At 38.3% G+C, this 17,653-nt stretch overlaps 1 protein-coding gene across 6 annotated transcripts; it reads left to right on the top strand.

Annotated features, from left to right (window-relative positions):
• The first annotated feature begins 633 nt into the window (after positions 1-633).
• Positions 634-6,344, top strand: tmbim4 (transmembrane BAX inhibitor motif containing 4). 6 transcript variants are annotated; one of them, XR_003441312.2, is made up of 9 exons: positions 634-795; positions 1,108-1,216; positions 1,314-1,419; positions 2,689-2,722; positions 3,410-3,527; positions 3,615-3,660; positions 3,802-4,049; positions 5,304-5,352; positions 5,687-6,344. XR_003441312.2 is itself a non-coding variant. In XM_027151789.2 (8 exons), the coding sequence occupies exons 1-7, from the start codon at positions 705-707 to the stop codon at positions 4,006-4,008; spliced, it is 711 nt and encodes a 236-aa protein (XP_027007590.1). In that variant the 5' UTR covers positions 634-704; the 3' UTR covers positions 4,009-4,049; positions 5,304-6,344. The 6 variants fall into 6 exon arrangements, 4 of the variants coding, with proteins under 4 accessions (XP_027007590.1, XP_027007591.1, XP_027007592.1 ...); XR_003441313.2 differs by having other exon boundaries at positions 3,802-4,035; XM_027151789.2 differs by having other exon boundaries at positions 5,304-6,344.
• The last annotated feature ends 11,309 nt before the right edge of the window (positions 6,345-17,653 follow it).

A 17,653-nucleotide genomic window follows, 5' to 3' on the forward strand; every position in this document is an offset into this window, starting at 1 on the left:
CACACACAAAGAGTTTGGTTCCAGCTGTTTGTGACTCTCAAAAGTACAGAAATAAATAACACTACACTATACAAGACAAGATAACAATACAGATGATGAGATACAATAGACAGTACGAGTATTAAATATGATTACAGAATATATGACTGATTAGTTGTGTACATAAAGTATGAGAATTGCATGGTAGTGCAAATAACAATGTTGGGTAATATTATGCTTTTGTACAATATACAGCAGTCCAGTTCATTTTCGTGATTTTTCCTGCCAAGTTTCTGGTATTGCCCACTTATTACACCCAAAATATCATTTTTTTTTATAAATGATAATAAATCACTTTGCACTCAAATTGACTCAATATAGACTACAATGCTGGGAGCTATGGTTCACACATCCCATTAAAACCCAGTAGATGAACCTGATAAAGAGAGACATAGATAAACAGGTGTGAAGAAATTAATTAAGCAAATGTTCTTAATAATTATATGACTGAGAGTTCATTATTCTCGGATTTATGTACAAAAATTATGAAGTGTAGTTTTGTGGGATCTGAACCTCAGTTTTGTTTTATTATTTACTTTTGTAATACTCAATGTCTACCGTTAGGTGGCGGTAAAAAAAACCTTCAATCTCTACTCAAAACAAAACGAAAAAGAAAACAGACTAGAGACAAACAGGAAGTATAGCTTAACACGTCGCTTAGAAACATGAACCAAGAAAAATATCCTCGGTCCTCAATTGAGGATGATTTTAATTATGGCACGAATGTCGCTACGGCAAGCGTTCATATCCGTATGGGTGAGAGAGTAATAATGTTGTGATCAAGTTAGCTAAACGAGCTAGCAGCTGTTAGCATGCTAAGTGGCTAATTGTAAGCTAGCTGGTTTGGCTATCTAAATAACATTTCTGTAAAATTTATAGATCTTTAACAAATTATGCACGAATAAATAAAATTACTGGATGATTTGTGTTTATTCTGGTTTAATAATGTATTTATTAGGTTTGTGTTTTGGGGGCATTAGACATGATGGTGTTAATGCTAACAAGCTAACGGATGCTAATGTTTTGTTTTTGTGTTGTTTGTTTATATGTTGTTGTTTTTTTGTCTAGATTTCCTACGCAAAGTGTACACGATACTATCAGTGCAGATCATCCTGACTACAGCTTTGTCTGCTCTGTTTATGTTCTGTGAACCCATCAAAAACTTTGTACATTCAAGGTAAAAGAGTTTAAGTTTAGGAGACAAATCTGAAACGGAAACCTTTGAGTTATTTTTTATTCTTTGTGTTTGATTTATGTTTGTTTTGTGTTCACAGTCCCTCACTGGTCTTGATATCTGCAATCGGATCTCTGTTTCTGATCATTGCCCTGGCTATTTATCGCCACCAGCATCCCGTTAACCTCTATTTACTTCTGGCATTCGTGAGTAGATCCTGTAAATTACATCCCTTGTGTAATCCTCTTTAGTAGACGTTTAGTGATCCAGCTCTCACAGCTGAAGGTGCAATGGTTGAAGGTTCTCTATACAGTGGAGAGGATTTGTAGTCTGATAGTTTAACAGATACACGTTTACATAAATAACATAAGTAGCTGTATGTTTATCTGCACTTGTCTATTTGCACAATTGCTACACTTTGCACTTACAATCTGGTAGCTACCAAACCATTTCGTTGCTGTATATCTGTACTATACAATAAAGTTGTATCTATCTATCGATCTAAACGCAGTTAGAACACAATCTTGATGCAGGCCCAGCACTGAATCTCAGGAGACTAAACCATAGAGGAAATCCATGAGATCGGCATCTACAATCACGTGCCTTTAGTTTACATTTAAAGCATTCAGAGGATACCCAGAGATTGAAGGGCCTTGCTCAGGGTGGCAGCTTGCTCAGGGTGGCATAAGCTTCAAACTTCTGCAAACTTTAAACCTATACAAACCACTAGGCTACCAAGTCCCATATCCCTTTATGCCACTTGGTTAGGGGTACAGGTCAGATCAGTGAAGTGAGTGTATGGCTTTTTTTAAAAATTGTTGACATTGGAAAAAATTTTTAGACATTAGAAGTTGTTGCTTTTTTTCATTGCACTAGTTGGAAGTGCTAATGTTAAAGTGACACTTTAGGTATGTTTGCATGTGCTCATTTTCATCAATCCGGATTAATTCATTTCGGCTGCAGGTTCTATTTGTCTGTCTGAATCTGATTCAGATCTTCATTTGCCTGTGTGTTACACATTTTTACAAAAACATTCTGCCCATAGTTAAGATTTGAATAAACATACGGCTCCCTGTATGTGTACGAAAGGTATTTTTTGAGTCCGATTTAGAAAATAGTCGGATTCAAGCATTTATTTGGTGTAAGTTTTAAAATTACGGATCTACACTCTTTTTAAATATGATATAAATTTTATTCAGTTTGAGCTCAGGTGGATCGAGAGGCGGTTACATGATTGCTTTTTACAATCCAACTGAGCTATTAATAAGATAACTAACAGATTAATATCTTGCACATAAATGTTCAGTAGGAAACAACATCCTATCAGTCTGTCTTCTTTATAGCTATCCACTAATAATGAATGATTTAGCATTGTAATTCTCTATTGGCAAAGTTCAGTCATGCTGGGTAACTATCCAAACTTTTGGAACAGATGTTATTTCTGGCTAACACGGTGCTGTTTGTTGTGGTTGCAGACTGTGCTGGAGGCCGTGTCTGTTGGTACAACAGGTGAGTTTCTCTGCTTTTTTTCTTTCTATGCTGAGCTCAGTCTCTATACTAAAGGAAGACAATGAAGAGATCTTTTTACCCCTTTAGTGCTAAAATATAATCACAGGTCCAAACAAAGCCCTGAGTTTCTTCTGTCAAGTCAGAATGTACTGTTACACTGACCTGAGTCGGCAAAGAACGCCGCATTAATAATGTTTATTTATTTATTTATTTTCCTTGAGCATGAAAATATTACTTGTGGAGCATATTTTAATACCACCCAGTTTAATATTTCTATCACACAGGATATCTTTGGATCATAAAAGGTGGTGAAATATCAGTCGACACTAACTGATTTTTGCAAGAATTAAACAAATAGATGAGCTCGTGTGGCTTTTTTTCACTTGTACCTGATTACACATCTGGTCAGTTTCCTAATATCACTGATATATTCAAGCTTTGTCATAAAAAAAATGTAGCCAGGATAAACAGAACAGAATAATTGCTAATTAACTAATTATTATTCAACCCAATGTTTAAATAATGGAGAAGAGGTTATAATTTATTTAATAGCTGTCTGATGTACAGATTAATGGCGCATCCTTTCTGTAAAAACCTTCAGATTTCTTGTTTCCTAATCTTATCTCGGGTGTGCAGCAAGTTACCGTTCACACTGTTGTACTTAATGCCATCTCATCTGCATTTCAGTGACATTTTATGAATACTCAGTGGTACTCCAGGCCTTTGTGCTTACGTCGGCTGTCTTTGTTGGCCTGACTGCCTACACTCTCCAGTCCAAGCGAGACTTCAGCAAGCTCGGAGCTGGGTAATTCTGGTCTACAGCTCATATTTGTCCCTTTATGTTTTAGTCAGATGTTTATGCCGATCTCTAAAGTCCTGTTTTATTTGCTAGGCTGTTTGCAGGCCTTTGGATTCTCATCATTGCTGGCTTTATGAGGGTGAGTGCTGATTTCTCATCTCTCTATGAAACTAACTCAGTCGTACTGAATATCAGCACACATTTTCACACTGTAATCCAGCTCACTCTTTTTTCCTCCCACTGACTTTGTCTCTAAATGCATTTTCCTGCTGTACGATAGATTTTCTTCCAAAACGATACAGTGGAGCTGGTGTGTGCCGGCGCCGGCGCTCTGCTCTTCTGTGGCTTCATCATCTACGACACCCACGTTCTGATGCGCAAGCTGTCACCCGAGGAGCACATTCTGGCTTCCATCAACCTCTACCTGGACATAGTCAACCTCTTCCTGCACATCCTGCGTATCCTCGACTCCATGAAGAAAAACTGAGAGGAGAACCTGCATGCTCTTCCTTCTGTAAGATGATGCAGGTGATGTCTGTGTTGATATCGCATTAGTAATATTGATTCCAATTACATTCCTGACGTCCTTGTGTATCGTTCCTTTGGGCTTTTCTTTAGTCACATGCTTGTCAGAGACCATTGACACTAACTATACATAGTTTATTTATCACAACAACGCACTTTTTTCCCGAAAGAGAAGTGACAACATTTTTAACAGAGAAAGTTAAATAGATCTCATCGAATGTATTTTACATCTCTTAGTGACTTTTTACTTTTCACCCAGTCCTCCCTGTACACTGTACAATATAAGGGGACCACCACAGGACATACAGTATTTTCCGCACTATAAGGCGCACCGGATTATAAGGCGCAGTCTCAATTACGGGTCTATTTCTGTACTTAACCCATACATAAGGCGCACCGTGTTATAAGGTGCATGCTAAAACATACGGTCTACAAAAAAGGTAACAGAAGCAAAACAGTGATTTTAGTTTAACTTTATTCTACTATTTAACAACACACATTATTTTTTAATCAATCTTCTCCCAAAAATCCATCAAAGTCCTCATCTACTGTGTCTTCTTAACTCAGCGCAGTACATTTTCTTGCTTCCTCCACTTCCGAACCATAGCTACATTGATGTTGAATACTTTCAGCAGCTCTATTCCCATTTGCAACCGTGTAACTGATAGCCTGTAGTTTGTATTGTGCCTCGTAAGCATCTGATTTTTATTGGTGGATGACAAACCAACTTAAGGTGCATTTACTGCCACCTACTGGACTGTAGTGTGGAGCGCATAATGGTTAGGAAGAAACAAATGTTGTTTTGCAACATACCGGTAGTTATACCTACCGGAGGCGTGGCAGAGGTAAGTGTACGTACTGTACATATTACGTAATGTCCTCTGATTGGTTTATCGCTGCCAGCGTACGTAGTGTATGTATTACGTCCCTGTGTCAGCGGGAAACGGTCCGACAGTCAATCAAGCGGAGCGCTTATTAAAGTCACACAACATTTTTACAGATTTTTGGAACTCAGTGCACACACAAGGCGCACCGGATTATTAGCGCACGGCCGATTTTTGAGAAAATTTAAGGCTTTTAGGTGCGCCTTATAGTGCGGAAAATACTGTATATTATTTGTATATTATCAATAATTATACATCAAAATAAAACAAAATTGTCCATTATTGTAGGTGTACCTAATAAACTGGCACCTAGCGTAAGGGTGTGTCATCTCACAGCCTCCTTATGTTTTTTTTTGGTCCTTTTGTTTAAAAGGGGGTTTGACCATTGGATCATTTGGATCAATTTAAAAGGCAACGACAAGGTGATCATCATCATCATTTACAAATACATAGCACCCCAGACTTTGAACAAACTTGGTCACATGATCAGAGGCTACTAAATTGAATAATCAGTCCATCACAAATCAAGACATTTATTAAATATCGAATTAAGAACGGAAATGATGTTGTGTGGAAATCTGAGGTTTACATGGTTATGACTGCTTGTTGCAAACATAAATGCATCCTCTTTCCCATGTTCCAGGTCATTGCATATAATCACAGACAAGCACTGTAATCTGACTTTAGATGGACGTAGACAGTCAATAGTGTATATGAATTTCAGGTATTTGATGTGTTTTGTTTTTAATATTGTAGTGTCTGTGGCTCGGGAACGGAAGCACGACTCTTAAAGACGCCGATTCACTGGTGGCAGTGTGATTCCATGTACTCTCTCTCTCTCTCTTTCAATGTGCTTATAATAAAGCTGGGTTTTAATCATGTGGGTCACAATGAAGTGCTGATCACTTTGCTGAATCATTCATTAAAAGGTCCTGGTAGTTCTTACAGCACCATCTAACTCCAGATAAACCTGATGCTCCTCTCCCTCATGGTCATACTGTTTTATGGCCGCCGCATGTTTCGAAGAAGAAATATTGAAAGGAAGTGTGCATGGTGACTTTAATTGAAAAACTCTGAACTCTTCAAAGGGTCAAGAGCATCTCGAACATGTGTTTTTAGACAGAGATCTTCTTTTGATCTTGCTACTCTGTGCAGTACCACATTATATACATGCTATATTTTAAGTATTCTCCTGTGAATCTAATGAAACGTATGTTTTCTTGCATTTCGTTGTAATTTATTCGCATACCTATATGTGCTATACTATTGTACATATTGTAGCTGTAGCTCTGTTATAAAGCATGTTATTGATTGACAAATGATGTAACATATGATTCGCAACTCTAATATCAATGGGGATTAAAATTCTGTATGCATAAAATGAGAAGTAATATATTAAATATTTGACCTGCTACGTTGCTTATGTTTATTTTTCTGTGCTCTGCAGGTTGGGAGACTTTGTAATTGTGTACAGTACATTTTATACTGTATAGTAAATTCCTAAAATAAACTGTGAGTTTAGACCAAGTACTTTTGAGTGTACATGCGTGACCATTAAATATAACTTTAGTACAAATTTCAAAAATTTTTCAGCTCGTTTGCTGTGAAGTTAAGATTCTACTAACATTCAGTTCAATTTAACTCCAAATAGAGTTTATTTAAATAATAAACCTTTCGTAGTCTTAAGAAAAAAACACTAAAATGGTTTTAGGTGAAAATAATAATAATATAAGCTTTTATTGTCATTTTAACCATATATAGCTGTTACAGTACACAGTGAAATGAGACAATGTTTCTCTAGGATCATAGTGCTGCATAGAACATAGAGCTATAAGGGCTTAGTATGTTAGTCCTAGATACATAAAGTGCATCTGTGTAACCAGGTGCAAACAGAGCAGGACAAAAGACAATGCATAAAAGGCACTAAACAGAAACAGCGCCGACCAGTGTGAATATCAATGTGGCGTGTGCAGAAATACTGAAATGAACACACTAGTATTGTAGCAGCAGTTACATGAGTTAATGTAAAGTATTGTGCAAAACAGCAATCACCTGAAATGTGACAGCATGTGCAAAGAGCAAAAACAGTGTGCAAAACAGCATGTAAACAGTTTGATGGATGTATATTAGAAGTGTGATTAACCTAACTAACCTTATGATTAGTAGTCCAACACCTTAACCACTGAGCTACCACCTCTAAACAAGATCAGTTTTCTCTGAGAATCCCTCACAGCACAAAAATACTTTTACCTTCTTCACAACGAAGTCCAAGATCATGTACATGGGTGCAGGGAAGATGTAGACCAAACAACACCATAGGGAGTTAATAAGACACCTGGGGGCATGAATATTACAACACTTTAGAGTACCCTTAGACACCACCTATAGTTTCTACTCAAAGATCATTTTCAGTTCAAAATTGTTTAACTTTGACGGTCAGCCATGTTACGTAACTATGATACAATAAGACAACTTTACTTTCTGTTTCAGTTTTAGCTACATGCATGAGATCCCCTTCAGCACTGCAGACCTTGTAGTGATAACGTCTCCTGATGTCTTACAGTAAATTGCCAACACTGTGGTGGTTCTTCCTGGAATAAAAATAAAAGCATAAATTCTGGCACAGTTTTTAATCGACATTTTTTGAGCAGCTTTACAAATATTCACAGTAAGGGGTACATAGTTGCTAGACTGATTGAAAAGATAGGGTATGTTTTTAAACTGGTGTTCATTAGACCTTAAACAATAAGTACAACGCATTTGTCATCTTTGCTGTCAGACAAATTAACACGAAAACTCTGTAACAACGTTTTCTCTGTTTACTACAGGAACTGTATGGAGTAGGTAGGTTTATAAGCTCAATGATTAAGATGTGTTACAGTGTACAGTGATGTTGGCGATCAGACTGTGGTGTACGAACATGCACGTGTTCACTATATGGCCATATGTATGTAGAAACCTGTGCACCATGTCCAAGTCCAATTCAAATTTATTTGTGTAATGTTTTTAAAAAATTGACATGGTCTGAAAGCAGCTTTACAGAACATAAACATAAAACAAAAGGTTTATATAAAGATTAATATAATACAAAAATGAAAGAATATTATTCAATATTTTTAAATGTTTGTATTTATCCCCAATGAGCAAGTCTGAGGTGATTCAGGTGACTGTGGTGAGGAAAAACTCCCTTGGATGGTAAAGGAAGAAACTTTGAGCGGAACCAGACTCAAAGGGGAACCTCATCCTCATATGGGTGACACCGGAGGGTGTGATTATAAATATACAGTCTGACAAATGTTGTATTGATGAGGAGGTTGTTGTCCTTAAAGACCACATGCAGTTGGCATCTCCACTTAGTATGTCCGAATACTTCATGAAGCAGAGTCTCTAGAAGTCTCAGGATCCTCACATGGTTGGCCTCATCTCAATGAAGGTCCAGAATCTTCATGGCACGGAAGACAATCAGATCTGGTACAATTTCTGGATGCCTCAGGATGGGTAGAAAGAGAGAAGCAGTGGAGAGGAGTTGGACTTGTTCACCTGTTGAATGTTATTATAACATCCACTCCTTCTGTGAAGGCTTCATACAAGATTTTGGAGTGTGGCTGTGGGGAATTGTGCTCATCCAACAACACGAGCAACAGTGAGGTTGTGTGCTGAGGTCAGGTGAGAAAGTAGGAAATGTGTTCAATGGGGTTGAGGTCAGAGCTCTGTGCAGGACACTCGAGATGTTTGTATCTGATGCTGAGAAGCTAGTTCATGCATTCATGACTTCTAGACTGGACTATTGTAATGCATTACTAGGTGGTTGTCCTGCATCTTTAATAAATAGGTTACAGTTAGTCCAAAATGCAGCTGCCAGAGTTCTCACTAGGACAAGAAAATATGACCATATAACCCCAATTTTATCATCTCTACACTGGCTACCTGTTAAGTTTAGAATTGATTACAAACTGCTGCTACTTACGTACCAGGCTCTTAATGGTTTAGCTCCCATGTATCTAACTAGTCCTCTAACACGTTACAATCCTTCACGCTCTCTGAGATCACAAAACTCAGGACTTTTGGTAGTTCCCAGAATATCTAAGTCTACTAAAGGTGGTAGAGCGTTTTCATATTTAGCTCCCAAACTTTGGAATAGTCTTCCTGATAATGTTCGGGGCTCAGACACACTTTCCCAGTTTAAACGTAGATTAAAAACTCATCTCTTTGGTCAGGCGTACACATAATACATCCCATAATATCATGCACCAGTACATCAGACCAGCACATTTTTATGAACAGCAGATATGTTAATCCCTTTCCACTGCTTCTCTCTTTGTACCCATCCCGAGGCATCCAGACACTGTACCAGCTCCCAACGTCCTCTGTGGGACGAAGCCTTTGGACGTCCACTGAGCCGAGGCCGACTCTAAGAATCCTGAGACATCTCCAGTTAGACTCTGTGATACTAAGGAGATCCGAAGTCCATGATCCTTACACCAATACAACATTTAACTGACTGTATATTACAATCACACCCCCAGTGTCACCCAGATGAGGATGGGTTCCCCCTTGAGTCCGGTTCCTCTCAAGGTTTCTGCCTTTACCAATTTAAGAGAGTTTTTCCTTGCCACTGCTGCCTGAGTCACCTCAGACTTGCTCATAGGGGAATAAATACATACACACTGTGAACTATATACATCTAATAATAATCTAGAATTTTTATTCTGTTAATTCTTATTTATTTTATTATTCGTTAATTCCTTTATCATTAATTATGTTTACCTTCTGTTCTGTGTTTATGTTCTGTAAAGCTGCTTTGAGACAATGTCTATTGTAAAAAGCGCTATACAAATAAACTTGAATTGAATACAACAACAACATTTGCAAACTTCATAAGTCTTGCTTTGTGCACAGGGAGCAGGTTTTGGGCCCTTTTGTTTCAGTGAAAGTAAATCTTAATGCTGCAGTTAATGCATAACAGTTTGGGGAAGAATCTAATATGGGTGTTATGGCAGGTGCCCACAAACTGGTATCAGAATCGCAATCAGAAACACTTTATTAATGCTCAGAGGGAAATTATGCGACTGAACATACTCCTGTATCTGTTCAGGACATCGTGGAGCGAGTGGAAGACGGCCAGTAGTTTAAACAACATCCTTCTTTCTGATGCTACAGTCAGAGAGTTCAGCTCCACCCTCACAAAATCACCGGCTTTACAGATGAGTTTGTTTAGTCTGTTGGCATCAGTTACCTTCAGTATTTACCTTCAGGTATATAGTGTATATGAGTCTACGTCTTTAGTTCTGCTTTTCATACTTGAAAGTAAAACAATCTGTGTCTGAATTTGAAAGTCAATTTCAAAAGCAAATATTATCCACACATTTTCTTGATTTAGGCAGAACTCATTTGGCAAGCAATCTCTTTCCTGAACTGAACTGAATGTTCCTGAATCTGAAAAGTGAAATCTTTTTTTGTGTGTGTTTGTGTGTGCACGCTTATTTCTGATTGGCATGAATTTTTTTTTTTTTTTACAGCTATTTCTCACTAACATTGAATGACCCAATGGGTTTCTTGTACATTATAAATACATTTCTACTCTAAACCTATGGAGTCAGCCTCACTAATCCTCTCTGCTGTAATGTCTCTTTCTTTATAATCCCTGATGTGACATCCCTGTTTAAATCATGATTTACTTTATAAACAGTGCTTTAATGATGACAGAAGTCTGAGTCATTCTTAACTCATACCTGAAAATGCAAAATGCTAGACCATGCAAAATCCAGTTGTGTGATTCTTATTTTGACTGCAAGGGGGCGTAACCACCTCAAATATGATTATATAAACAATTTCAATGCACAGTAGGTGTGAATGTATCCTAAACAGAAGTATTGTGTATAAGGACTCGCCTTCTTACATTGGTGAGACAAGACAAACAAGATGTCTGTGTAAAATGTGTGTGTGTGTGTGTGTGTGTGTGTGTGTGTGTGTGTGTGTGTGTGTGTGTGTGTGTGTGTGTGTGTGTGTGTGTGTGTGTGTGTGTGTGTGTGTGTGTGTGTGTATGAGGTTGGTTGTTTAAAGGGTCACAATGAACCAGCCACTCTCCACAAGCTCCTTTTCTGTAGGCTCCTGAAAGATGGTAAAATCCACTTAAAATTCCAGGCTGGTTGGTGTTCTTGAGGATCATGGGGGCACTTAGAAATTCTTGTGGGATGAGAGGAAAGCTTTGATCTTAGCATTTTTGTCTTTCAAGTGGAAGCAAAGTCTGGAAGAAAGATACAGCATCCTGTGTACATCCATGTTCACTCTCGCTAAAGTGCACACGGCTGACACACACACACCCTAATGTTCATTTCCACAGCATAAACACCTTGTGATCCACAAACACCTCATTGAAACAGAACAGACCACACTGTTGTCCATACATATCCTTACACAGCATGCTACAATCCATACTCTTGGACAGTGTCTTTCTCTCCCTTAATTAATCATACTTTCTAATTTTACTATGAAGCTCTGTCTCATGTACATGTTTGATTGCCCGTCAAGAGGAACTCTTAAAGCTTCTGTGTGGAACTATATTGTGGAACCATGAACCATCAGAGAGTAACAGTAACAGTTGTAACAAGTAGCATCAGAGAGGTGCTTACAAGTAACAGTGCCTGAAGGAGCTAAAACTACTTTTAAAGTTTAATTTGGACAGAATTTTCTTTTCGTATTCTTCTAAACACATATTAAAAAAAAATCAAACCATGTTCTATTACACTTGCTATTCAGTTCCCGTATTATTGTTTTTCCTATGCAACTTTTCAGGCGCCACTGAACCCCAATGCACTTGTAATCACCTGACACAACTGTCACCTTTAGGCTTCATGAGTGTACAGTCTGAGCTAGACAGAAATCAGCCTCACCTTCACTTCTTCATTAACATTGTGTATTTGTCTTACGATCAGTAGTGGTGCAATTTTAATCCACTTTAAATTATTTATCTGCAAAAAAAAACAACAACACATAAATACCCAAACCCGAGCCTACGGGTTTAACCCTACAAGACTTTTCATTGAGTCATGTTTGCTCAATGCTGCATTTCTGTGTCATTATTAAGCCTAGTAAAATCCTAATTCCCATCAAAATCCTAGTCCCAAATGTTTAGCCAGTAACTGTTTTTTGGAGTCTGTATCCATAAGAATACACCAGATCTCTGTGTCTGTTGGGTCCAGCACATCTCTGGATACACTTTAATGTTGCTTTTGATTTTTTTCCTCCCCATCCTTGTTGCTTTTTAATTCCCCTTTTTAATTCGCCCAAATTTAATCTGAAGCATATTTTCCATTGTGTACGAGAGTTATGTAGTGTGAAGACGGCACAGCAGGTTTCTCTCTGATCTTACTTGGCAGCTTCAGAGCAAAACAAACTTTAGCCTTCCCACCGAGAGATCGTAGAGTGCTGTATTTAACCTTCTTTCTGTGCCTTGTACAGTATGGTGAAATCCATGCATTATTCTCAGTCAATATTTCCTCTGCATCTGTTCTGCTTTTCAGCTTATTATAGTGTCCCTTCCCTCTTGGTGTCTATTTCTGCAGAACCTGGCAGTCGATGTGTTGCCACTGGCATGCTCATGGCCTGTCAATGACACTTTATTAATAACTGATGCTGGGAGCACATTTCTTCTTTATTAAAGGAACAGTCATTTCCTAAAGGGGATTATCACTACATCCTGACCTCATATCATCTTATTTTATTATTAGCCTGCATTTGTGTAAGCTATACACACTGCACAAGACCCATTTGTGTAAATAGCAGTCATCAGCCCTTTTCCTCACCCTACAGTGTACCTGTTTTCTGTACTTTGCAGAGGCCGATTGTGAATAGCAGCAGTGCTGATCTCTTGGATTAGGCCAGCTATTCTCCAACTTAGACTTTGATGTCTTGGCTCTGTGTCTCTCTCATGGCGACCCCAATAGGAGACTTGTGGCACAGTGGCTCAATAAGTCTGCTTTTGTTGCTTCTGCCTTTCTTTCAAATCACTGGCACGCACACACACACACCCACACACACCCACACACATACACACACCCACACACACACACACACACACACACACACACACACACACACACACACCCACACACACACACACACTCACACACACACACACACACACACCCACACACACACACACACACACACACACACACACACACACACACACACCGACCCACACACACACACACACACACACACACACACACCCACACACACCAACCCACACCCCCCCCCACACCAACACACACACACCGACCCACACACACACACACACACACACACCCCACACACACACCAACACACACACACACACACACACCGACCCACACACACACACACACACACACACACACACACACACACACCGACACACACACACACACACACTGACCCACACACACACACACACACACACACACACACACACACACACACTGCTCAAGTCAGCTTAAAGAAGAACTCTTTGCTTCAGCTTGAACCCTCAGATCAGCACATTTTACAGTACATTGTGTTTACATGCTATCCATACTCGCTTTTTCCAGACCGAATATAGGACAGCACACATTTATTTACATACATGTAGTGACAGTTGGTGGTAATAATTGATGAGGTAATAACAAATCTAATATCTATCAGTAACTTGACAAGAAAACACCTGTGTACCTGAACATAGTTAGCTTCTCACAATGACTCACGAAGAACAAGGCTGAGGCCATGGATTAAAAACCTGGGAGAGAACACAGCTTTTAAATAAATTTCTCACACCAGATAATTTTTTTAATCAGTTTAGTTATTGGAGCTATTTGCATAGGTTTTTTTTTTTCAATGTCATTCTGCTGCACTTATGACAACGTTAATCACGCATTTAAAAAGTGTGCATACAGTCAACTCCAGAGTAAATAGAACCATTCATGAAAATAACAACAAATGATCTTAGAGACTTTAAGATTTGTGCATCCTTCCATGCTGAATATTTGACACTCTTTATACCCCTGTAGGGTTGCGTATGTGGGTTGCACAGTTCAGACTACAATATCCTGTCCTGTGCTGGAGTTCACTATTCCATCTATCTTGATCTAGCCACAAAAGAGCAATGTTAATTTAAACAATAAGTTTTACCGAATTCTTAAGAGAGAAGAGTAATTTTGCGGTTGACTGGTTTTCTGTAGTGAGTGTAGTGGTGATGTGATCTGTTTTTCTTTGGCGCTTTTATGATCTTCTCCCTTCTTAGATTGTTTCTTTGCATTTATTTCTGTCCTTGTTTAAATAAGTTTAAATAAATTAGTCTCATGTTTTGCTTGGAATTTGTCCTGAAGGGACAGGAAGTGTGGTTTTCTGTTATTCTCTCTCTCTCTCTCTCTCTCTCTCTCTCTCTCTCTCTCTCTCTCTCTATATATATATATATATATATATATATATATATATATATATATATATATATATTTATTTACATTTTTTAAACAAAAGCCTTGATCAAACGATGTCACTGAGAAGTGGATTATATCTAGAGAAAAATATTTACATGATAATAGTAATGACTTGAACCTTCGAAGGATATAGAAATCTAATTGAAAGGAAATAAAAATGAAACCTCCATCAAGTGAAGATTATTTAATCTTTCTTTAGTGTACAGGATTGAATGGATCGTTCAGTTGCTGGATGTAAAATTGGTGTAATTTCAGTTGGTTTGTCTATAACAACTCTTCAAAGTTTGTTATTAGAACCCTACCAGAAGTTCAGCAATTACACTTATCTCATTTATTCACGTGAGTAATTGAGGGTTAAAGGCCTTGCCCAGATTGGTATACCTGGGATTTGAACTCATGACCTTCCAATCACTAGTCCAACACCTTAACCACTGAGCTACCACCACCCCAGGCTGCACCTGCCCCGTGCAGGATACCCAGATGTTGAGACGAAACTTTTATCAAACAGAGCATGTGGAATCCGTGTCCAGTATTACCGCTGTCCCATTTGGTGGGTGCATTGTTGAGATTCCACAGCCTGTTTTTGTTATTGTTATTAAGGGAAAGTCGACCTGCTGCTGCTTGGCTCGGCGCGAGAGGTCGAACATGGTGGGCTGAGCCGCTATGTGCCGCAGAGCAGCAAAAATAATCACCCCACTGACTGTTTATTTTCCCCTGCCGTCTCTGACCACATTTTAGTCTTCCTCTGGCTTGAGGGAAGCATGGATGAGTGACCACAGCCCCCCGTGGCTGAACTGGGGTTAATTGGTGTAATGTGTGAAGTTTCCCCAGTGTGTATGTGTTCATCTGGTGGAAGAATAAGGCTTAATAATTCACTTAGGTGAAAATAATGTAATGGTCCGGCACCCCCCCCCCCCCCCTTTTTTTTTTTTTTACCAGTTAGCTCACACAACACAGTTATTTAATTGAAGCTACAGGAAGTATGTTTCTGGTCTAGACATGAGACTGTACAGTGTGTGGAGTGTGTATCTGATAGGTATGTGCATGACATGAGGCTGGAGGGTGGGTGGCAGAGTGAATCAGAGCTTTGGACTGGTGCACAAATGTGTAAGTGGTGTGTGTGTGTGTGTGTGTGTGTGTGTGTGTGTGTGTGTGTGTGTGTGTGTGTGTGTGTGTGTGTGTGTGTGTGTGTGTGTGTGTGTGTGTGTGGACTAGCGCTAAGGAATTCATACTCATTACCAATCACAGGTGGTTGGAGTTAGCCTCTTTATTGGGCTGGTATTTGTACGTGGAAATTCTTTTCAGATGACACAGCCTTACACAAAGCAGCAGGCTTGTGCTTCAAATAATAATCCTGACTAAGACTGATGAGTAAATTTTGCCACTTCGAAGGCTAATCTTTGAGTTCTGTTCATTAAGAAACTGAACAAGTAGAGAAAGAATCTACGTACATTTAACTTCATACATTAGCATGACTTTTTTGAGTTTAAAATAAACGTGTACTTCAATTTTATAAATTCTACATGCAGGTGACTGGTTCCATGTTTAGCTGTGTCCATGTATTTTAAAATTAGTTTATATGCAAGGAAAAAAATGTTAATTAAATGTGGATGTCACTCCAACAAGCCAGGAGACCACATTAACAGTAATTAAGTTTGAAATAGAAATCTCTCTGTTTGAGATCTGGTAGAGTTTTAACAGATATGTTAAAATGGTGCTGGAGAATGCAGGATACACGTATGAGCATCCAAAAGCTGTTTAGAGGATATGAAAGGATATTGAAGGCAGCTGGAAAGGAAAGGAAAGGAAAGGAAAGGAAAGGAAAGGAAAGGAAAGGAAAGGAAAGGAAGGGAAAGGAAAATTTTGGGGATGGAAATTATTTGAGATTAGAGTTTGTAGAAAAAATTTCATATCTGTATTTTTTAAATATTACCTAAGCGATAGATAAACAGAGATTATACCATAGTATATTAACACGAATCATTTCTAATCTTATTTTTTGTACCTACTTAGAATAATAAGTGAACATCTGTAAAACCTCACAAATGTTGCTGTACATCAGTTGCTATAAATTATGTTTCTTTTCATGTTCGAGTCGAGAGACCTTTGCACTGTCCTGTCACTTTATTTCATAGCTATTTGTTACTTTTAACTTTCATCGACTCTATGTTGAATATCGGGTCAACAGAATGTAGTGATGTGAAGCCTCTACAGTATAGATGGGGTCAAGCTGTAACTGAAGTAATTTCATGAATTACCTAGTGTTTTACTTGGTCTTATTCAACAACTCAAAATAAAATTGTAACCAACAGAAATATTTAATATGGGTATTTTTTATTTACTTTTTTATGCATTTAAGATTGTGTAACATTTTGGAATAGTGTCGAAGATCTGACCAAGACTTTTTCATAAAGATCTTGTTTTTTTCCTCCATGATATTCTCTTTTTCACCAGTAAAACATATGTAGGATTTCCAGTAGCTTCCCAATTTCAGTCATTTAATATGTATACTGTAAGTGCTTGGGTTGTGTTTGGCTTGTTAACCAAAGTTTGATGTAACAAGCCATTAACTGCATTAGACAGCAGAGCCAGAGCACAACTCTCCATGATCTGTTGGGCTTCACCCACATTCGTCACTTCACACACACTCAGTACGTGGAAGAAATGACTAATGCTGCATAAAAATGCTGCATATAAGACCGTCTGAAAATGTCTCCTTGAGGGAGTCGAGTGCTGTGTAGAAGGAATTTCTGTTCCACGTTATATGTACTCTGTGTGTGTGTGTGTATGTTTGAAGTATGTATTCAACAATAAGACTCCAGTTAATATATATGGAATGATCTAAAAATATATATCAAGAGCAATTAATGCTCCATATCACACAATGAGCCACATGGAGCATGTTTATTTAAAGGGTGCAAGGCTTCCGTTCTCCTCACAGCGATATTGAATTCATAAATGAGACTGGTCAATGAATATTGATAAATTTTTTATGAAAGCAGCACTGACAGCATTAATGGATGCAATTCATATAGCATATTAATGCACTGGTTATAATAAGTTGTTTAACCAGCTATTTATAGCCTTGATATGGTGAGGAAATTTATAAGGAGAGATTTAATTTAAAATTAATGGAAGGAGTGAGTTTTTCTGACATGCGAGTCTCTTTAAAAAAGAAGAGTTCCAGGTTCTCTGTAACCTGAACAGCTCAAGTCTCCATGACTGGCATGAATTAAACAAGACTATCACATCGTCTTTAAACTGCCAT

Source organism: Tachysurus fulvidraco, chromosome 19 (genome assembly GCF_022655615.1).
Source record: "Tachysurus fulvidraco isolate hzauxx_2018 chromosome 19, HZAU_PFXX_2.0, whole genome shotgun sequence".
NCBI lineage: Eukaryota > Metazoa > Chordata > Actinopteri > Siluriformes > Bagridae > Tachysurus > Tachysurus fulvidraco.

What these genes read in the sequence shown, in the direction of transcription:
- tmbim4 (XM_027151789.2), top strand. Translation starts at nt 705, where the DNA reads ATGAACCAAGAAAAATATCCTCGGTCCTCAATTGAGGATGATTTTAAT. An exon ending in AAGCGTTCATATCCGTATGG is followed by an intron (nt 796 to 1,107) that starts GTGAGAGAGTAA and finishes TTTTTTGTCTAG; the next exon opens with ATTTCCTACGCAAAGTGTAC. An exon ending in TCATTGCTGGCTTTATGAGG is followed by an intron (nt 3,661 to 3,801) that starts GTGAGTGCTGAT and finishes GCTGTACGATAG; the next exon opens with ATTTTCTTCCAAAACGATAC.